Here is a 24,075-nt window from a genome sequence, read left to right as displayed (position 1 = left end):
ATTTCCAGAAAAATTATAGATACTTACTTGCTATAACTAAACTAAACTTGCTGCTCATGAAAACAGAGCTGGGAAAACCTAATAGTGAGTCGAGTATGGCACAGAGAGGACCTTGGGGTTTTAACTTTGGTATCGTTGTGGAGTCGCGTTGCTCATTTTATTTTTAACTAAATGCTTATGTATGCCTGGCATGATGCACTTCAATTGCTATCTCCTTTGTATTTTGGAGAGGAGGCTTTTTCTATGTTTTTTTCCTGTCAGAGCCTTCTGGCAGTAGGACTGGGATATCTTTGCTGTTCTGCCCCTTTTCAACTTACATATTTTCTGTCTTTCTTCCTTTTGAATAAGACTGTTTCCTTTCTTATCTGTTGCCCATAGGTTTCTTTCTAACTAGGAGCAGCTGCATGAAAAGGGTGACTCTTACCAGGTTTTGATCAGCAGCTGTAAAACTGGGTAGTCCTGCTAAATCCATTCTGTGTCTGTATGGTGAAGCTTTGAGCAGTGGTATTATGTCTCCACCTTTGAGAAGAACATATTGTGTTAATTAACACTTAGTTTGCATTTGGAAAGTATTTTTGTAACTATAAGCTGTTTGTGTATCTTTTAAACAAACAAAGTTCTGCATTAGTTCAAAACATCCAGGGTAAATTGTGGCGTGTATATATATATATATATATATATATATGTATGTATGTATATTTTTTAGATGTATATATTTTGGGGGGAAGGTTAACCTTTGAAAAAGGAGTGTTGTGGGTTTTTGTTTGATCTACAATGTGTCTCAAAATATTGAAATGCAGAACTTTTGTTTTTTTGTGAAATACATTTTTTGAGTTGTAAAATGTAGTTATAATTAACTTGAAAATAAATGACCTCAGTGCCAAATTATCATCTGTGGAATCTATGGAAATACAGTTACTTCTCTCTGGCATATTTCTTTGCTGCAACAGATGTCCAAGACTGTCCAGTGATGTAACTTTTGCCTGTTTACAATTAGCACAACGTACTGCCTTACTTCTCTAACTTTTCTCCTCACTTCTGAAGACCGAATGCCAAAAGAAATGGTCCCCTACACCTAAAAGTTGTGGACCATCACAACCGGATGCTGATCTTGACAAATATTAATGAATGTATTTTAAATCTGAGTGCAATTTTCTAATCTGTAACAGCTGGCTAAATCCCCCTGTGCAACATGTACTGTTTCGAAAGCCAACAGGTTTTTGATTCCAGTCTAAGTGTCCTAAAAGTGTGTTTGATCGAGGGGACTCCTTCCACTGAACTGCAGCTGTCCCTTGTCTCTGGCTTGAAACTGTAACTATTGACAAGTGCAGACTCAATTTATATAAAAACTTTTATACTTTATATAAAAACTGTTGGCAATTGTATAAGCCTGACACGTGTTGGTGTGGTGTTTATAATACCCTGGTCTATCTTTTGTCTTTTAAAGTGTGTGATCATTTCCTCTTAAATCTCAAAAGTAATATTCTGGTGCTTGCGTGCACCTTTAGAAGCATGGCTTGTGGGCAAAGATCTACCCCAAGCTGTTACACAAGGTAGCTGACTCTTGGCCAAACGTGCTGCGCTCTCCTGCCTCTTCGGCTAGCTTTTGCTATGGCTAGGACAAGAGCAATAAAGTCTTGCATGAGGGGATTGGTAATCAGAGGTGATTTAAGTTGCATTCCTTTTACCTTTCCTATGGAAAACCAAACCATTGAAGTGAGTGATAACATTTCATCTTCTGTTAGTAACGAAAAATTGGATATCAGTGGTGACCCTGCCATTTTCCTTTGAAGGGAATTCTTCTAAAGGACAATAATCAAGATGATATGGTTTTAAAGACAAAAATATCTAAAGTATCTGTCATCAATTTCACATTTGGCATGGATCAAATTTTTATTTATTCTACTGAAATAAAAAAAGAATTTGATAAGCGCTAAAAAAATAAGAATTAACAAGAATTTTCTGTGACAATATAAAATACTCATTTTCCATTTCATTTTGTTCCCTTCTGTTCTCCCAGCAAATGGTCACAAACTGAATTCTGTTTCTTTAAGCAATTGAAAAATCTTGAATTGCCTTTATCTTCTTCTCTCTTACCACATCACTTTTTATGGAGGAAATACAACAAGAAAGAATTGAATAAGTAAAATAAAACCTTATTACAGTATAGCCTCTTTCACAGGCAACATACCTAATTAATCAGAACAGATTTGTAATTAGAGATGTGTGTGTCTGCAAAAAGTTAATATAAAAAATTTAATATAAAAATTTCATTTCTATTTGAAGGTGGTTTCTGAAAAATAAATAGAGAAATGTATAACCTCTTAGTTTTGTTTTAGTTAGCCTTTTTCTTAAAATAGTTCTCCCACTTCATATGGGTAAAAGTAAGCAATATTTGAATATTGTTGAAATGTAGAGATATACAATAATCTAACTATTTAGGTGAGACATCTTAATGCCATCATTATCATGCCATCATTACTTAATCACATAGGTGAACTATTACTTAATGCCATCACTGGACACACACGTGTTTCATGTGTCTTTAAAAAAGAAGAAAAAAAGAAAAGAAAGGACATTACATGCTAGCAGAACTTTAAAATTATAGCTTCTTCAAAACAATGATGGGGAACAAAGCAATATCCACCGGTGACATTTAATCAACAACTTATTTATAGATATTTAACCTGTATTTTTAAGATGACATATGCATGATGTCCTGAAGTATGTGAGATGATAGCAGTGGGTTTGCAATAGATTTTAACAAAGTCTTGCACTTCAGAGCTCTCCTATATAAGGCTGTAATGTGTTTTTCCAGTGTTTTTAACCCTGTTGCCTCCGGCACATACACATTCCAGTACTTTAATCTGACAAATTTTATAAAGATTTTAAAATACACATGGGCAATAGACACAGGATGTTCTCCTGTTCTTGCTTCTCTTATGAAAGCTGATTTTTCAGTGTTCTGTTTCTACTGTGGAGTACAGAAAAGCGTGTCCCTTCTGTGTCATGAAGAACGGCCTGCTTACTCGCAGTCCATCAAATTCTGCTTATTTAAATTGCTGGGAAGAAGACCGGAAAGACAAAATATTCTGTTTGCCAGTTTTAATTGCAAAATTGTTTAACTTGAGAAATAGCTCATTGTGTATGAATCTACTAAAATATTCATATATTCAGATATGCATGGGTTTTTTTTTTTTTGTTTCCCTCTCAACAAAGTAGAGTCTATATTTCTTCATTCATTCCTGTTTTCCTTTAAAGACTATTATGCTCTATGTGATCTTGTCAATCAAATGCTTTATTTGGTTCCTTGTAGGTGTCATTCTTTTAGTATATTAACCTCATGTTGACTGAAAACACAAGGCCTTTGCTTTCTCTTTGCAATCTTGATGCTGTTAGATCATTTAAAGGATTTGGAAAAGGAAAAAGCAGAGCATTAGTATCTTGCACAATTTTAAAATTTTTAGAAACTTACTGTAGTGCATTGATATTAGGAACATCAGATAAAGCTTCCCCCCTTTACTAAAAATAAGTAAATAATGATTGGTCTGTTTTGATAGTTTAAAATTTGTTTTTTTAAATTATAAAATTAATTCACTGGATGCCTTTATCCCTTTAACTTTGGGCTGTGCATACCATATATTTTTGCAATGTTTCAGTAACTTCCAGATGAATGAGTTTCATATTTATTGTGTGTTCTTAAAAATATGACTATCATGTTTTCAAACTAAATGGGGATTTTGAAACTGCTGAACTAATAAAATAAGTAACACACTGTTACTGTTTCAAATTATTACAGGTACCTCCCCCCTTATGGAATCATTAGCAGCCAATGGTACAACCAATATACAGACATCTGTAACGGGAGTGTCAGCCAGCAAGCGGAGATTTATTGATGATAGGAGAGATCAACCTTTTGATAAAAGGCTACGTTTCAGCGTGAGACAAACGGAGAGCGCATACCGGTACAGAGACATTGTCGTCAGGAAACAGGATGGATTCACACACATTTTGCTGTCAACGAAATCATCTGAAAACAATTCACTAAATCCAGAGGTAAGAACCATTTGGAGTTTTGGGGGAAGGATGCAGAAAGAATTCCAGACATCCGCATCAGTTACGCCTCTGATTGAAGCACACGCATACACGAAACAAGACTTGAGTTGCAAAGTGTTCTACGTTTGGTTGTATTTTGTTACTCTTTGACAACTTGATTTGTAGTATAATCCACTTTTAGTTATTAACTATGTATACTACATTATCTGAATATTTAGATGTACTATCTCTTATTATAAATGTGGTTATCTGTTAAGTGCAACTTGGAACAAACTTTAGCCTGAATTAAGGTTCTCCTGAACTGGTTGCATATGCCATCTGCTGTCCAAATTACAGAAATGCTGAATGAATGCTGTAGTTACAGATAACATCTAATAGATCCTTTCTTAATGATTTCATTATCTTAGCCTAATTACATTTTTGAGATGCAACAAAACATTTAATAGTATGTTACTTTATGCTTTTTATTTTTAAGATAATGAAGAAGTTAACTTTTTAAGTATAACTGTTGAGTAGATTTTAAGAAAAAATTAGAGATGTCAAAGATTCTGATTTGTCAGGGGGGAAAAAGAACAGTATGCTACTTTTTAATAATATAATTAAAAAGATTCTGATTAAATTTTGATGATTTTTCAGGTAATGAAGGAAGTCCAAAGTGCACTGAACACAGCAGCTGCAGATGACAGTAAACTTGTGCTGTTCAGTGCAGTTGGTAGCATTTTCTGCTGTGGTCTTGATTTTATTTATTTTATACGACGTTTAACAGATGATAGAAAAAAGGAAAGCACTAAGATGGCAGAAGCGATTAGGTATGTAAACTTGTCTTCAGTCATCTGAGTGGGTGTTATTCGTTGTCTAGACTAGCTTGTTTTATCTTCTGATAAAAATAAACTATGCTCTTTCAAAATCCTTTAATTCAGCAAGAGCTCAAACATTCACCTGTTGTATGATACAGTATGTAGAACTTCTTTATATTCCCTTTCTACCTGGGTTGTCATTTCATGCATTGCTATTTATACTATTAGAATTTAACTATGAAAAGCTGTTATTATGATAATATTTCTGTAGTTGAAACCAGTTTTAAAAGACTCACATTTCTTTTCCTGAAACTCTCTATGGCTGTTTTACATACATAAAACCAAGATTTTCATCTTATATTTATGAGTAAACTATAAAGAAGTTTCTTCATACGTACTCTATGAAGTAGTTTATCCATTTCAGCACTCTGGTTTTGAAGGCCTGAGATCCCAGAATAGCTTTTGTTTTCTTCCAGAATATCTATATTCCCTCAGAGACCTCAGTATTTCAATGACAGATTCTCTATGTTCTGTTGTTGTTATCAATATTTATGTCCCTGAAGAAGGGCTTGTAACATTTAAAGCGTGCTTTCTTGTAGGCACAGTTGACTCATAGAATAACGACAGTTATTTTTTCAAAGGAAAACTCTGTCATCCATATAACGTTTGCTCATGCAGGGACTTCAGATGCTGGCAATGGACAGAGCTTTTAACAGTGAGGTTCTGCCATCGTAGTTTTTAACTCAGGCTCTTCCAAAAGCCTGAGTTAGGACCCACTGCTCAGTGTTAATAGAACGGATAAATGTAGAGGCAAATTAAAACTCCTACCAAATATCCCTCAAATATAGTAATGGTATTTTTCATATACATCCTTGAGATTGTCGTCTGTGGAATATTCAGACATGATTACAATTATTGTCCTGGGTCTCTGGGTGGGCTGTTTGTCTGACTGCTTGGACAGGATGGTTCCTATCGATTTTTTTTTTTTTTTGCATTCATTTCAATTAAATGTAAAGAGATAATGAGAAACATGGTAATCTTTAGTGATGTATGAAATACAGTAAAAATACCCTGTTTTGTAGAAATACAGATATTACTACCTCCAAATCACTCAATCTGATACATTTTTTAAATTTTCATTTTAAAAAATCCCACATTCAGCATCTAATGCTGCAATGAAAAGTCACTTGTCAGAGTGTCTTGAAGACATTTGCTCTTTGAGAGGTGTGTAAGCATCCATACTTTACACAACGACCAACATATCTGGGTACTGCCGTGAATTACTATTTTGCGTTGATAACAAGGATGAGAGTATACATTTGTAAATTAATAGCATAGCACCAATAGCATTATGACCAACAAAAAGGAGGAGATGAGGGGGAGAAGCTTAAAGGTCTGAGGTATTTGAGGACGGAGACCAACTATATATGGCCTGTTCACAACTTAAAACAAGCAGACTTGTTCGTTAGGAGAGAGCTCTCGCTGAAATCCAGAATTGTTCCTTAAGCAAACTCATTAATTCTTTGCTTATTGGCTCTTCACTTACACCGATGTCGTATGGAAACCTAGAGCAAAGCTGAAGCAGGGCTGTAAAGACAGTTGTTTGCCCTGTGGTCAGGTACGGCTGGAGCCTCACCTGAGAGGGGCTGCGAGGCGCATGCTTGTAGCACGCGCAGCACCGTGCACCGGCGCTGTAGCAGATGGTGCTCCAGGAGCGGCGTTGAGCCTGTGCCTGCCTGGGGGCTGTGCTGTGTCCGGGTGGGAGAAATAGTCCATTACCAAAATCATTTTGCTGTGGAGATGAGTTATTACTGAGTTCTCAAGGGCTGGTATATTTTACTTGTACAAAGCATAGTAAATGCATGTTTTTGTTTCTCTCCAGGAATTTTGTGAATACTTTTATTCAGTTCAAGAAGCCCATCATTGTAGCAGTAAATGGTCCAGCTATTGGACTCGGAGCGTCTATATTGCCTCTATGTGACGTGGTCTGGGCTAACGAGAAGGCTTGGTTTCAGACACCATACACTACTTTTGGACAAAGTCCAGACGGATGCTCATCGCTCACGTTCCCTCGGATAATGGGCCTGGCTTCTGTAAGTAGCTTGTGGGGGAGGGAATGACAGCACCTCAATGCAGTTGTGCTCATTTATATAGAGCAACTTCAATTTTTTTTATGTTTGCTCTGTTGTTTTTTTTTTATTTGCTCTCTCATGAAAAGCTTTTCATGAGAAAATTGTATTTATAGCTTCTCTGCTCCATGCCTTTATGACGAGTCTTCACCTGAGTGCACAAAAGGGAAAGCAAGCAGGGGGCCTGAACAGCACCCCCCCCTTCGCGGGCGCAGTGCCAGAAAGGAAAGGGGTATAACTGGACACACGTTCCCTGCTGTTCCCTCACAGGGATCAGCCACGAGTGTCGTGCAGTTGGCATGTCTCAGAGCGCAGCGGAGAATGGGCTGGTCTGCGCTCGGTTATCTTTTCACAGCAGAGTACTGTACCATCAGCGATTAGCAGTCTCATGCTGATGTGCAAAACAGGTGATGCAGATTTCATGCAGCACAAGCAGTTTTGTCAGACTTTCCCTACCTTGTAGGACTATGCTGATGTTTAACATTAGTGTGTCGTGCAGGAAATAGTCCAATCTTTTTTTCCTTTGTGAAGGAAGTCAGGCTTTCTAGTTTTGCGCTCTGGATTTACAGTGTTGCTGGATCGAAAAAATGGTAACACTTTGTGTTACTGCTGAAACTACCTGCATATTATATTTAGTTTCTCTTTTTTTGCTTCCCAATTAGATGAAAGAATCAAATAAAACCACAAGCTATTTAGAAGTCACTTAGCTATATTATTTTCATGTTGCTTAAAATTTTTGTGCTGCATTCTCTGAAAATTTAGACCTACATCCCATTCCAATTTGAAAATGAATGGTAACAGTATGAAACAAATGCCTGCATCTAAAAGTGTTTTTCCTAAATTACTCTTTACTGTAAAAGCCAATTTTTCCATATAGATATTTATTGATTAAAAAATAGAAATGTAAATATATTAGATATAGCAAAAGCACCTAAACCTTTTGACTAACTGTGTGATGTCTGATTTAGTTATTAGAAGAAAACAGAAAAGGTAAATGAAATAGATTAATAAAGTTATAGAACTGTCTTTAATATCTTAGCATGTTTCAAACTACTGATTGTTCCTTTCCCTTTTTATTTGGCCATCCATCCATCCATCCATTTATCCATCCATGCCCATTCTTTAGAGACTTGTGGTTGTTATTTTTATTTATTTATTTATTTTAGAAATTGGTTTTTTATACAAGAAGCTCTTCCCTAGTATACTTTCATGTGCTTTGTGAATGCTCTAATTTTTATAATTTAGAGAAGATATAGTTACTATCTGTGAAAGCTTCCAGTGATCACAATTCCACAATACTCAGTAGCTTTTTAAGTGCAAAAGGAAGGATGGGGGGCAGTGAAGTCAAAGCCAATTTTCTCCTACCATCCTTGACCCTTGATACTGTAGCAATGTCAGTGCTGTGATGAGCACTGGCCCAAAATTGGATTGATTAATCAGTGAATTTCATTAAATATATTCAGAATATGAAAATTTTGAAAAGGAGCCTGCTTTCTATCCATTAAAAGGGAGAGAGAAGTCAGCAGAAAGATGATGGCAAGAGTGAGATTCCAAAACAAAACATTCCGAAACAAAAACAAATTAAATATGTCTTAGAAAAAGAATTGGGGATCTTTGTATCCATCACAAAAACTGCCACAAATATATTAATTCAGAGATATTAGTCCCACCTTTAACTCTTTTTAACCAGATTCAGTGCCTTCTTTCTCTGATCAACAGCTAAGTGAAAATCATCTAGCTCAAGATTATTGGAAATACCTTCCCTGTGAGGTCAATCTTGACTGTTGAGCAGGACTGTCATGAAGATGTTTTTCACAGAACATGTCTTTGATGCAGAATTCATTAGCACAGGAAACTTGAAGCCAAGACCTTAGGGTTTAAAACTGATTCTATATTAGGAATATCAAGGATTCTAGAGGAATTCTGAAACTTTGCTCTTGAGTTTTTAAAACAATCTTTGATAGAGTAAGGTGAAGTCTGTTTTGGGGGATATGTTTTTCTGTGTCTGTCTGCCGTGCCATTCTCCGTCTGGTTTGTCGAGAAGCTGGTTCTGGCCATAGAGCACAGGATCCATGTGATCAGGTCTCACACGCTGGGTTTCTGTGTCAGTCTCTGGCATGCTTAGCAGTATTTCTTACGCTTTTCTATCAGCCGTGAGGGATTCACGTTTCCTAGTGTCTCCAGGCCATGTCGCAGCCTGGGTCTCGGGCTCTCTGGAGACCAGCTGCCTCTCACAAGCCAGCTCGGAGCACAGGGCAGAGCTGAGGTGCTGCACTGCAGCTAGGGCTTGTGCGAGGGGCCCCGCGTGAGCCACCAACTGCTCGCTCCGGAAGAAGGGAACTGGGAGACCACAGCATGTTGCAGGGAAGTATGGCAACTCCGCAGTGGAAAGAGGAAGGCAGGCCGAGTAGAAAATGAGAGTTAATAAAGAGTGAAATATTTTTGTCACCTTAGTTTTTTTTATATCATATTTCTTGGTGAGTAGCCAACAAGTATGATGATTTTTCACAGCAGATACAAGACATGATTGAATGATTAAAATTTCTTAGTAGTGGGGCTCCAGCATGTATTGTAATAGATCAAAAGTGAAATGCCAGAGAGCAACATTTGCCTTCAAAACCCTTTCAGCTGAGGACGCTAATGAGAGCACTCATTTCATGTGACGTTTGATGCTAACAGGGTGTGACGGCTTGACAGAATTAAGATGACCTGCACCATTATTATTTGTTGTTTTTCATGTTCAAAAAAAACTTAGTAGTATTTACTGAGTTTGGGGAGAAAAAGATTGTGAAAGTTCTCCGGCATACATTTTTTTTCCTCATCACAAAAGATACATGTGAAGAATGTGTAAGAATTTACCAGCTGACTTTACATTTCTGAAATTCCTAACTCCCAGTAGATTGACTTGACATTTTGGTCTTTGATATAAGTAAGTGCAAAGTATCTTCTAAAATGACTCTGAAAGACATTTTATATATTTCCTTAGGAAAATGATTCCTATTTTGAGCAAAACTTGTATATCATTGACTATCGCTGCAGTTTCAAGTTATTATCATTCACATATAGTCTAGAAAATCAGAAAGCATAATTACAATAGTCGATGAACCTTGTATATTCAATTTTACTGGAACCTTTCACAGAAGGTAGAACTAAAAGGATATAATTTATACCTTTAGTTTGACCCTTTTTTAAACTAATCAGTGTGAATCACAACTTTCCATATTAACTTGTGAGAGATCTGCGTATGGTATCTTTCATGGAAAAGATCTTAAGAAACATCACTTTCTATGTGCCTAGCACACTGGAGTCAGCAAACTGTCTGTAGAACCCAGACTTTACACTTCATCACAAGTAATAGACCTCTGAGTTTTAAATTTCTTCATCTTTAAAAAAGGGCAGTACTAATAACATTATAGTAATTAGATCATTTGAAATCCTTAACTAAAAGTTGCTATCGTAATTACCAAGAATTATTCAGCATTTTGTCCTAAGAAATGCTATACTTGTTGGGTTTGGGTTCTTTCTATTTTATTTTCTTTTTTTTTCTAACAACAGCCTCATTTCCCATAGTTTAAGAGTCCAGTGATGGCTTTGTCATATTTTTGAAGTAAATTAGTCCTTCAGAGACAGTAGAAATGATATTTTGAGGTTGGTAATTACTCTGAATTTTTATCTTCAGTGGCTGTTTCTGTGCAGATGTCAGTGTGAACAAAAAGCTTATCTGTATAAGAAATTTCACTAAAGGTGAAATTAAAGCATGAGAATCAATGACTGACTTACTTTAGGTTGAGGTTTTAACACGGAAACTGCTAAACAGTGAAGTGTGTGATAATTACAACTCAAAAATTTCAAAACGAGATCTCTTACTGCATAGAATGTGTTATTCTATTCTATATATTTTTAAATTGATGCTTTCAAGCTATGTGTAAGATCTTGTTTTAAATAGTGATTTTTTAAATAAGAACAACACTACATTAGCTTTTGAAATAATTTCAGTTGAATATTGAACTTCTGAATAAAGCAGAAGTGTTTCTTTTCTACAGAATTGATCGCAAATTGGAATATATCCCCTTCACTTCAGTGATTTTGGAGATCCAGCTCTTAAGACTGTCCAGCTTTGTCAAATGTTGTATTGTAAATGAAATACCACATTGCTGAAGAGGTTTGAGCAGTGTTGAAAATTAACCATGTACATTTAGGGTTCAAAAAAATTCTAGTAGTAAGAAGAATTTTAGCTGCAGAATACTTAAGCAAAACAATAATAAATATTTAACTGTGCTTTCCTTCCAAGGTGGCAGTTCCCAAGCGGTCACCTGCCAAAACTAGATTACTTTCGTAATTTAAAAATAATGTAGACTTTTAGGAAAGATTAGCTGCAATTAATATTCTTGTTATTATGAAGGGCAACTTGATGTTTTCGTTACACTTTTACAGATTTGTCAGGCGTTGCCGCCTGTTACCACATTTACTTCAAGTTAATCAAATCAGCAACTTCAAGAAAACTAGAGCTGATGAATGCTGTTCATGAATAGGAAATGACAATATTTTCACATTTCATGTTTAATTGTAGAACCTGTGTGTTTTTAGTACTGAAGTAGTGTAGTTTATAACACAGAACAGTTCCTCTGAAGGCAAAGTCTTTTTTTTTTTTTAAAAAAAAAATAAAAATAACTAAATGTTGGAAGAGCCATAATAAAACTATGTCTCACATAGTGCAGGCATTTTCCTTATTTGTTTCGAACATTTTTCCTTTAATGAGTTTTGCCTCATTACATTTCATACCAGAAGTAACTTTTTATCCCTTCAGGCCAATGAAATGTTGTTCAGTGGAAGGAAGTTGACTGCGCAAGAAGCTTGTGCCAAAGGACTCGTATCTCAAGTGTTTTGGCCTGGAACATTCACACAGGAAGTAATGGTTCGAATTAAGGAACTTGTCACATGTAATTCAGTTGTAAGTTTCACTTATTTTCTTACAGTATACTTTGATAATTAGATTAATAAAAATCTAATTATTTTTGTACTACATCATTATACTCTTTTTCTTAGAAAGACAGTTTTCATGGAACAAGGGCTACAAATTTCTGTTACGCTGCCTTTTCACACATATATATATGTCTGTGTGCATATATATATATATATATATGTGTGTGTGTGTGTGTATATATATATATATATATATATATATATATATATATATTTTAGTGTCTGATCTCCTCTCTATCACATACCATAACACTTTGCATTTAATTATGTTAAAAAAATGGGATTTAACAAATTTTTTACTGAAGTATACGTGATGTAAATAGTGGCCCTAAGAACTACACAGAATCACAGAAATGATGTCTCGAGTATTAACTTTGTGCTAATGAGATTTATTTAAATTATTTTACCAAAAAAACTGTCACTAAAATTAATCAAAATACAGAAGTTATCCAATTTTAATTGGAGAGAGAGGAATGGATGCCACTATCTATAAAATAATAATGTTAGCAAAACTATCTGGGGCTAAGGTCAGTATGAAGAGAAATAGCGAGATAAATGGAAACTTTTTGCAGTTTTTCAACCAGCTTCACTTAGTCTGCTACTAAATCATTCTGGTTTAGGGACAAGAAATCTTTTTACTTGCATCTAATCATATCTTCACATTTAATAATCACTTCTTCAAGTTTCTTCAAGTATCACATGGTAGAAAATTGTAAATATAGCAAATGTAGCAAAAATGCAATCCTTGACATTAGGTTGAAATTACAGTTTACTAATGCATAGTTCAAGAAATTGGTCTTTCATAGTTGGTGCATCACTGGCAGTGGCTAAACCTATCAAAATTTGATGTTTTCTTAAGGGAAGAGATGGTCAGTTTCAGTACAAAATCAACTGTTCCTTTCATTAGAAATTTTGGATTTTGAATGAGAGTAACAGTCTTTCAAATGAAAAAGCAAACTTGAGGTCTTTCAGTATATTTTAAATGCTGGTCTTTCTTTCTTTAAGCAAGCTTCAAGCTCTTCCAGGTTATTAGAGCAGTCCTGGATAATAGTGATTTGATTAGATTTCACTAAACTAGAGTTTCTCTTGAGTATCACTTTAAAACCTATATAATGTTTGTGTGTATACATATACTTATAAATGCCATATCTGGGATTTTGAATATGTCCAGATTTTTACACTTTTGCAAATTGAATTGATATAGGATAAAGGAAATCCTGTATGAGTCTATAAAAAAGCTTTTGAGGACACAGTATGTCCATTAATTATATGCTTAAATTTACTATCAACTTCATGACTTACCAAAAACAAATCAGTAAGTGTGCATGTCTTGTGTAATACTGAACAACTCTCATTTTTTTTGTTCTAGGTACTTGAAGAATCCAAAGCTTTAGTACGTAATATCATGAAGGTGGACTTGGAACAAGCAAATGAAAAGGAGTGTGAAGTTTTGAAGAAAATCTGGGGCTCTGCACAAGGGATGGACTCAATGTTAAAATACCTGCAGAAGAAAATTGATGAGTTCTGATGAGATGCCCATTGACACTGGAATTGTATCTCTTGGACATCAGGGCAAACAAATTATGCCCATTAGAAAACATACCCCTTGCTCAGCTTGGGAACAGGAGTGGACCTCCCCACCTTTTATTGTCAAGGGGTTGAAAAGTACTGTATCATTTAAATTTGAACAAACCTCCCTTCTCCCTTATATATATATATATATATATATATGTGTGTGTGTGTGTGTGTGTGTGTGTGTGTATAGAGATATATATATATGTGTGTGTGTATATATATATATATACACACACACACACACATATACATACACATGCACACACACACGTGTGTGTACATATAATGTATATACACACACAAAATATCTTTTTATATATATATATAAAGTAATATGTGTGTGAGAGTGTGTATGTAGACACACACACACAAGCTAAAAGATGATAGAGTGCACTACGAAACATCTCTGTTAAGGCTCTAGTTTGTTATCTATGGCTAGTACTGTATCAAATAGAGAATGGATTAAAAAGTGAATGGTGTTGCATTATTTTCTGTGTGGCAGGGAAGTCTGGAATAATGCTTTTTTTTGTTTGTTTGTTTTTCCTTCATTAGAATACAAAATTGAAACGGGTATTAGCCAGCCCTTACTTTCACTGCCCAACAAGTCAGTTAAGATACACGGCATTGTCTCAGAAGAAGGTTGAAATACCTCAAGTAATGGAACATTCTAAATTTTTTTTTTTTTTTTTTGTAGAATGAAACCCCAGAATGATTAAAAAAAATCATAGATATCCCAAAAAAGAGAGTGTGCTCAGGATTAATGCTAAGAAAACACTCTGTCCTTTTTTGGGGGGAGGTATAGAGGGGTGGGAGGAAGGGGGCAGGAATATATTTAATTCTTACCCAGATAGCATGAAGAAACCACTGTCTCTTGGGGAGAGGGAATAAGGGAAAGTGGGAGGGGAACTGAGTCAAGGGGGAAGAAACAAAAAAAGAGCTTGTTTTGCAGTATTAGTGAATCACTGAATATCTTATGTATGAATATCCTAAGTTAAAAGTTAGTTTTAGTGGGTTTTTAAATAGTCTCTCTGGGTTTGACTTTTTTTTAATAACTACATAAGTGCTTCTGTTGCTGGGTGAGAATACTACTTTATATGCAGTTTGGTTTTTGTTTTTTTTTTCTTTTTTCCTATTTGCTGGTTTAATTGATGTATTACACCAAAAATGCATTTTATGTTCATAAAATTTTAGGTTCACTTAGAATATATTATTTAATAAGTTAAAATTCTTTTGGCACACTATAAAGTACAAAAACTCCTTTAAAAAAAAAACTACCTTATATTAGATGTTTAATGTTCTTTGTCTATGCTTTTTTATTATTTTAAATATACACTATATCCAGTATGGTGTAAAAGAGTGCCCTGTGTAAATAGACCTATTTTGCATTCCTTTCAGGAGTGGTTATTGATTCCTGACTGCAGATATCTATTATTATTTGGGTATCTGTGCTTGCAATCTTATTGAATGTATTATGAAGAATGAAAAAGAAATCAAACCTTATTTTTGTACAGTTTTGAAGTTTTTACTTGGAACTGACCCACCTCCCCTTCCCAGTGGAGAGCTGTACAGTGTGTAAATCTGCCTTTACCTTGGATTGGTACAGTATTTTTGCATCTGTGGGACCTACTTTTTTGTTCTAGTAGTTTGAACTATATATAAACTGTACAATCTGTAAAGTTTTTATAGAATAAATATTCAGCTGTGAAAACTGGTTAAATAAAACTAATATTTCTTAACACATTTTAAATGTGCTTCTCATACAGTTGTCTCTTTCAAAGGCATTTCAGTTCTTAGGTAAAAAAGTTACCTAAATTTGCAAATTAAAGATGACAAAAGATCATGCTAATGCTTTATTCTGTTAAACTTCTTCAGGCTTATAGCAATTTCCTTCAATGAAAAGTTGAAAATTAATTTATTGCTGTAAATTATATAGATTTTTTTTCTCTTAAGGCAGATAGAGGAAGTAGGGGTACAGGAAGCCACTTAAGTACTCTTAATTATTTTGTTTACAATTATAAAATAACATTTAGTAAATGTTTATTATAATCTCCTCAAAATAGGCCGTTTTCCCAGGAATTCTGTTGTATACAACAAAATGGAAATTCGTATTAGAATCTGATCAAATTGAAAGGGAGAAGGAAAGAGACCTTACCCTTTACCTTTAGACCTCTTGGAGTTTCACTCAAGTTTGTATTAGTATCCCTTTTCTGGCACATGTAAGAGCCATGTCAGCATAAATTGCAGCTCTAGGATGCTTTATGCTGTCATTAAGTATGAAAGAATTTCACTGTAACAGAGGATCTGAGCTTGCGATTTTTAGAAGAATTAGATCTATTCAAGGTGAAGGCAATTCAATGGAAAAATAATACCACTTGCTTCATTTTTTGTTTTTATTATCAGTCTATTATGCTGCCTACAATTTGCATATTAGGATGTAAATAAGTCGGGTGACCTATGTACATTCCTGTCTTTTGAATGAAAAAGTCCTTAGTTCAGACCAATTCATTTACACTGCCTGTGTCACAGCTGCACACTGTGCAGTCTCCTTACCTTTATATTACAAGTAGTAGCTGACTTTACCCTTAACAAATTCTATTCTCATTCATAAATAATGTACACATATCTATATACTGAACTACAGAGTCACTGTTTCTTTAGAAAAATACTTTCTAATTTTCTTCAGGATAGGTCAAGAAATAGTCTAAATATGCATGATAGAGTTAGTCAGTCATATGCAAAACTTACTTACTTACCCATGCTGGTTCTGAAGACGATTTTCACTTAGACTCAGATGTGTTTGGTGGTGCCAGTAGACGTTAGTTATTTGTGTAGCCATTTATACTAAAGAAGTCATATACGAAGTAGCTAAACTGCTACTAAAAAGGATTTTTTTTTTCTTTCTTTCTCTGGCTCTAAAATATATATGTGGGAGTAACATGAACTGAAAACCTAATCCAACAGGAGAGGCATATCCAGCAAGGTAGGCACCAGGTATGGAATTAAGATACAGTGGGTGTATTTTTCATTCATCTCCAGTCAGAATTAGGGCTCTGTTGACCCACAACAGCTACCTACAGTAGTTACAGATATGTCAGTGTTTTATGTTCTTGCAGGACGTAATTCTATTAAGAATTATTACAGCCACCTGTATTGCTGAAAAGAGTTTGCATGTTTCCTAACACTCTGGGCAACTAAATTGCTGACATTTGCAAGGAACCATAGCAAGGTGAAAATTTTCCATCAAATAGTATCTAATAGGTAACACAGAACTTTTTACTATCTATCCTGGGAAAATAAATCTAGAAATTATCTCAAACAAACAACTGAGGAGTCTATATTATCTAAATGGAACTTCTTTGTTAAGCCTAGTTTAGTCTTTGCAAAATTATCACAGCGCAAAGACAATAAAATGAAAGATTTTTCTTCTTCTAGCAATCAATCAATCAGACATAAGCAATCATAAAGAGTGACCTGAGACATTTTTAAATCACTGGTTTCAAGGTTTTTCTCTGCAGGAGACAGAGGTCTTTCTTTTTGTCTACTGTGTTTCATTTCTGATGCTCGTGTTCTACATAAATTTGCAGTACTGCATACCTACTGTAAATCACCCTGAAGCATCAGCGTTAGCCTTTGATGGTTGATTACAACTGCAGCCACAAAAAGTTGACTGGGACCAAACAGCATGAGGAGACTGTTTAAGCCAGTGTTACCAGTGAGGAAGCTCACTTGGAATCACAGCCGCGCAGGAACAGCTTTGGATGTTTGCGATGGCTTTTCTTCTCTTATTCCAGGACTGATGTGTGAACAGCTTGTTCATGGAGCATTTTAGAACATGAGCGTCGTTTGACCCAGGTGCAAAGTAAAAACATAAAAATAGAGCCAGTATCTGCCTGAATGCCAGAGAGCATTTTTCATATGGCTTTTTTTTCCAAGGAAGAGTATTTCCTCACTTTTTTCATCCATCAGATGCGATGACATAAATTACCACTACCAAATGGGTGTCAAGCTTCTAGTCAATGTTTAGTGGAACAGGGAAAGACGATATTAAAAGATAAATTTGAAATGGCTTCAGCCTGCTCAGTCTTGACCCCTGAATCTCCCAGGAAGACCGTCAGCTATCATCTTGTTTGCATCACTACAGATCTGGTCACTACAAAATCTGATAAATTACTAACAGAACATAAGGCACACTACACACCAATCGTTGGGAGTAGATGTGTTCAGTACTGGGGCCGAAATGTAAAGCGGCCCAAGAGCCTTGATAATACGGTGTCAGAATTGCTTTCTGACATTCTAGATGTCAAGAGACATCTAGACTTCGATTAGCAACTTCTGAAGTTTTAATATTTTTTTACTTTTAATACTGAATTCTAACTATGTAATGTTACACTTGTAAGTTACATAATTTACCCAAAGGGTGGATATAACAGGACTGCAAAAATCTAACCTAGAGAATGAGCTAGCAAGCAAACATTTATGGTTGAATTCACATGATGATAAAGAATGGTTTGATGCGCAAAGATTTTTGAAGTGAGGAGATGATACTGGAGTTCTTTTGGGCCTCCCCATCCTTCCTACACAGGGAAAAAATAAAAATTTAAACAAGGAGAACTGGAAACTACCAAGACACAGCCCATTAGTAGTTGCAGGAGCTGCAGGAGGAAATAAAGGGTTGGCAGTTAACTCTCATCTTAAGGCCTCATTTGTCTCAAGGGAAAGGGAGATGCACTGAACAACAAGAACATGAGATGGACATACACCTGTTTAATACATCAGTGTGGAGCATATTACCAGTACTTCTGCCTAAGTTTACATAGGCTATGAGAAAAAGTACTTGCTTTCATTTTCTGACCACCTACCCATCACTCACCAAAAGATCTCCGTAGCTAGGGCTGCAGTATTAGAAGGCTCTGCAACACGATATGTTTTAACCCTTGAGAACCCAAAGCCTTTTACTGGATGGTACCAATCACGCAGACCAAAGAGCCGCTCCGTGTGAGTGTTAGCTAACACAGGCATCATCCTTTATCCTGTCTAGTAAAAAGCATAAAGAAAAGGTCTTATTATTTGTTCCTTCTAGGATAATCAGGACTGTAAAACTTGCTTTTTATAGAACCTGAAACATTGCTTCGATCTCAGAAGTACCTTCTTTTTTTTTTCCCCTTCTCCAAGAGCTGCCTTAATCAACCAAGGTGAAGAGCAATCCAGCAAGCTGGCAGGCTTACTGAAATGTAACTACATGGGCTAATCAACAAGCCAATATATAGCACGAGTCTGTAAGCTCAATTTAACACATCGTTACTATGTCCTTTGGATATAACATAGCAAATACACACTACAGGACAACTGCAGGGTGAGAAGCCAATTCTTAATGCTGTAATAAAACAGTATTTCCTAGATACTGTTTTCCAAGACTCATTCGTTATACCCCTCGACTTCAATCTCCAACAAAATGTTCTGATTACTAAACAAAACCTAGAACATAAGTAATCTTCAAAGTCCTACTTGGCTTCTCTCCCCTCCTATTAATTAAATTTTCACAAAATTCACCATACCATCTGTCTTAGTGGGGGGCAGGGGGGATGCACGCACACTGAGCCCACCTTCAAAGCGACCCCCACTAATGTGCTAAGCCAACTGGCTACTGCCAGTAGCAACCTTTGTGAAAAGCACATGCTGCTACTCATACATTTAATGTTTTTAAAATTCACTGAGCTTGTCAGTTTGGACTGGGATCATTAGACAAACACCACTATTAAAACAAACAAACAAACAAACAGTGATAACTGGGACACATATGTCTACAAAACTAATGCCTGAGTTATATGATGTAAACATGACAAAATAAATAACATGGCAATTTCTTTCTATGTCAGGTTCAGTAAGGCCAGTAATGCTCATGGGAGCATTCAAATCTCAAAAGGCAGGTACATCACCTGTTTCCTTCCCTACCCTTTTTCCTCTTCCTCTGCCAGGGTGTAATGCTCAGAAAGAGTGGTGTGGATTGAAGCTGAAAATCTGATAAACCTTGAACCTATGTACATGAAGAATTTTTGGATTCTAAATAAGAGTTAGCAAACTTAACAAAAATGCAAAACCGGTAATTTTAAGCTGGAAGATCCCCTTGAACAAAGACGAAAATAAGGACAGCAAAGGAAAAGCAACCTTGTCCACCAGAGGTTTTTGTCTGCTTTTTAGTAAGCTTGTCAAAATCAATCATGCCAGAACAGGGGCCTACAAACTTAAGCAAAGGTATTGATCTTAAGAACCAAGCTACAATGTCCTCAGAAGTAGGTGTGAAATCAGCCTTACATTGTGCCTGGGAATAATTAAAGTCACATATTCATTTTTGAATGTTCATGAAGGAATCGCATGTTCATTCATGCTTGGAAAATTTTATTCTGGATACAAATTAGAAGTCCATACATCCAAGGTAAGAGGGGAAAAAAGAAAAACCCTAAAGCTAGGTTTCAACACTAATTTTCTTGAAGGAAAATAAACCATAACAGAAGCTTTATTAAGTAAAACAGGTACAATGATTCTGCAGTATTTTTTGCATTTTTTTTAAAATCAGTCTATTTCAACTCAAATTTATTTCCTCATTTAAACCGCCAGGTCACAGAATTATGTCCAGTATCTTCAAGACAAGAAGACCTTTGTAAAATATTAGTTCAATCAATATAAAGCAGGAAATCTGGGGGCCATACATAGCCCAAGTCTGAACCAGAACAAACACTTAACTATAATTCAGATCCCTAGTGCATCTGAAAGGTCTTGGCACAAGAAAACAGGCAGGCTATTGCACTCAATTCTTAAAAATATGCAGCCTCGAGATCTACGATTCAGGTTCACCTACAGTGGATACATCCTTTTAACAGGATCAAAGTATCAACCATCCAGATGAAGTTGCAAGATCTTCACTCAACTCTCTATATATTCTGTTCCAGACCTAGATATTGTGGCTCAGCTTCAGTGTCTCAGAGGCATTTTCAAAGCAGCCCTCTTTGCTCAAATACAAATGCATCACTACAGAGAAGATGCAGAACCTGACTTTGGCTACACAGCTCAGAATATAGGCATGTTGCAATTTCAGGAACAAAAGAAAATCACTACACCCTACAACTTTCAATTTCAAACAGGTAATTGTCCCTGTTTACCAGGAAAATAAAAGACAGGACTACTGCAGGATATACACAAGAAAAAGAAGATGAGAGTAGTGAAAAGACTGTGCTGATGAGTAAACTATAGCTTAATTCAGTAAAAAAAAAAAAAAAAAAAAGAAAAAAAAGAAAAAGTTCCCCAGGAAGAGTCATATCCTGGTCATTTGTTTCCTCAGGAAGAAGTTCTCCTCATTTTTATTCAGTACTCTTTTTCAAGAATTTCTGAACTAATGCTTCCCCACCACCAGCAAGAAAAAGTAGCTATTTTTCTGGATAGATTGTCTCAATACAGACTGGTCACAGAAATACTTTTGTCAATTAAAAATTTTAAAAGTTATACTGGCTCTTTTGAGAGACTTGGGTGTATGAGAAAAGATCAAAACACAAAGCCACTGTATGTAATTTTAAATGGGAAAGTGTAAAGCAGAATTCTACCCATTAAGGTAAGCAGGTATCAAAATTGAGTATTTCATAGACTATCTAGAGCTGTCTTTTCTTTAAAACACATAAAATTTATTTCTGGCTACACATAAAATAAGTTTCCCTCAACATAAATTAGCTCAGGTCAAAAAATAATAAAGAATTGACATACAACATAAAAACTGAACTGCAGAAACACTGTCATCTAACATCATTTAGATTTTAAAGTCATTGAACTAAGAGATGTCAGGTGGTGAAGTGAGATCATTTCTAGCATTCCCTGTCCCCCAGTAAAAGTAGTTATTTTCCTCTGCCTTGAAGAACTTTATAGCCTCTTAGTAGAAGAGTAGGAAGCATCACAAAAATAGGAGCAATTTGTTGTATAGGCTTTTTCTTAAAAAAAAAAAAGAAAAAAAAAAGTTTAGTAATAAACCCAATTTACCAGAGAAGGAACTGAAGAAAAGATCTTAAATGACATGCTGAGGAGCAGTGATCGTTCAGTGATGGAGTCACTTAATTTCTCTATATCAAGAACTGTTGAGAGGCAGATGTATAATGTCTTTTCTCTCTTTCAACAAGTTTTGCTCACAAAACTTACTAGAGGAACGTTAGGTGGACCTACTCTGTTCTTAGGAAATATAATGAGGGTGTCTGAGTTCCTTTACTAGGAAGCTGAAGGGGATTTTAATATATGCTAATCATAGTAAAGTCTCAACTATTTTCAGATTTTGAGATGACTCACTAATGGAGTTCTTGTGCATGAGTATCACTTTTTTTTTCACTGAAATCTGTAAATTTTCAACCAGTGTTTAAACTTATAAATATCTGTGAAAAGTCTCCTTGCTACCTTCATCTACACTAAGTGCTTTGTTTTAACTAAAATATCAGTTGGTCACATTTAATCCAGCGTAGTGACAAAACGTGTTCACCGAGCTATTCGAAACACCTCTACTTTTCAGAGTAGAGCAGGGAAGCCTTGTGAGGATCAGCACAGTTCTCTCAGTAATGCATTATGATGGGAGGACACTGGGTCCACTCCACTCCAGAAACCTCTTAAGTGTGCAGACTCTTGCATTTTAATAACTCCATATTTAATAGGTGTTCTTAAAACAGTTGTTTCCCTGGTCAGTAGTTTGTTGTGTCAGGAGCTTGTTGTGTCCTGTATGATTTTCAGAGTTCCTCGACTTTTTTCAGTCTGCTTTCAAGCCAAGTAATAATCAAAACATTGCAACTGCCTTTTTTTTTTTTTTTTTTTGGGGGGGGGGGGGGCTTTTTTATCAGCAAACTTGAGGAGGAGGCACTCTGTCCCTTCATCTTACTTATCAGTGACCTGATGAGTAAGTTGAATAAGACTGGACCCAGTACTGACCCCTGGGGAACTCCACTATCTACGGGCCTCCGACCAGACTCTGTACCACTGAGCACAACCCTCTGAGCTCTGCCTTTCAGCCAGTTCTCAATCCACTTCACTGTCCACTCATCTAGCCCACACTTCCTGAGCTTATCTATGAGGATGTTATGGGAGATAGCGTCAAAAGCCTTGCTGAAATCAAGATAGACAACATCCACTGCTCTCCCCTCATCTACCCAGCCAGTCATGCCATCATAGAAGGCTATCAGATTGGTTAAGCAGGATTTCCCCTTGGTGAATCCATGCTGACTACTCCTGATCACCTTCTTTTCCTCTACATGCTTAAACACGACATTCAGGATGAGTTGTTCTATGACCTCTCCAGGGATGGAAGTGAGACAGACTGGCCTGTAATTTCCTGGATCCTCCTTCTTGCCCTTTTTGAAGACTGGAGCGACATGTGCTTTCTTCCAGTCCTCAGATACCTTTCCTGTTCTCCATGACCTTTCATAGATGTTGGAAAGTGGCCTAGCAATAACATCTGCCAGCTCCCTCAGCACTTGAGGGTACATCCCACAGGGGCCCAAGGATCTGTGGATGTCAAGTTTGCCTAAATGATCTCTAATGCAATCCTTCTCGACCAAGAGAAAGTCTTTCTCTCTCCAGACTTTCTCTCTCATCTCCAGGGTCTGGGATTCCTCACGGCTGGCCTTAGCCATAAAGACTGAATCAAAGGCATTCAGTAACTTTACCTTCTCTGTATCCTTCATCAGTCAGGGTACTCACCTCATTTGGCAGCAGGCTCGCATTTTCCCTAGTCTTCCTTTTGCTACCGATGTATTTGAAGAAGCCTTTCTTGTTATCCTGGACATATATTGCCAGACTTAATTCCAAATGGGACTTAGCCTTCCTCATGTCATTCCTGCATACTCTGACCAAAACCTGCTGGGTGGCCAGCACCTAGTGCCAATTCTTTCTTGTGTTTTGTTAATGAGTGTCAAAACATCACTGAGGGATGGGCTATGTTACCTGTTTCCTCTTCACATTCACAACTGCTAGAATAGAAGAAATGCCATTAGAAATGGTGTGGTCATAAATGAGGAAGAATGCAAATATGAAAGCATCTCAGCCTTTCAGTAAGATGCACATTAAGAATTTCTGTGTTAAACAATAAAAATATTGACCGTTAAAGCTCTCTGTTGAACAATAAGACTTTGCTTTGTGGCCTGGGGCCTGCAGGGCTTTGATAATGGGGAACCACTGACGTGCTTCCTTGTTGCTGTCTCTGTGGAAGACTGAAGATGGTTTCAAAAAGGCTTGCAGTTTGTTAGAGAGGTGGGGAGTCTTTGCGACTCTGCATGTCAAAGGTGTATGTGGGAACCCCTCAGGGGAAAATATGAGTCTCCCCAGAAAATTTTAGTACTTCCCTGACGAAGAAAGGAAGCAAGGACAGGAAATACAGGCAAGAAGTACAGCTACTCCTAATAACTATGATAACTGCAATTTTGTAAGTCAGCCTGGCTGGAAGTCCAGAAAGGATAAACATCCCTGATCTAGCGTAACTGACAAACATGCTATGGTTTGCATGGTTCTGGAGCAATGCA

At 36.3% G+C, this 24,075-nt stretch overlaps 1 protein-coding gene across 2 annotated transcripts in view; it reads left to right on the top strand.

Moving 5' to 3' along the window:
- CDYL (chromodomain Y like) overlaps window positions 1–13,718 on the top strand; it is a 105,776-nt gene extending 92,058 nt beyond the window's left edge. For both annotated transcript variants that reach the window (XM_062568071.1, XM_062568072.1), the window contains 5 exons: window positions 3,800–4,056; window positions 4,693–4,865; window positions 6,736–6,946; window positions 11,790–11,933; window positions 13,335–13,718. In XM_062568071.1, the coding sequence (XP_062424055.1) occupies window positions 3,800–4,056; window positions 4,693–4,865; window positions 6,736–6,946; window positions 11,790–11,933; window positions 13,335–13,493 (944 nt within the window). In that variant the 3' untranslated portion in view covers window positions 13,494–13,718. The remainder of the gene's footprint in view (window positions 1–3,799; window positions 4,057–4,692; window positions 4,866–6,735; window positions 6,947–11,789; window positions 11,934–13,334) is intronic.
- The last annotated feature ends 10,357 nt before the right edge of the window (window positions 13,719–24,075 follow it).

Source organism: Rhea pennata, chromosome 2 (assembly GCF_028389875.1).
Source record: "Rhea pennata isolate bPtePen1 chromosome 2, bPtePen1.pri, whole genome shotgun sequence".
Lineage (NCBI taxonomy): Eukaryota > Metazoa > Chordata > Aves > Rheiformes > Rheidae > Rhea > Rhea pennata.
This window is presented reverse-complemented; position numbering and strand designations above follow the sequence as displayed.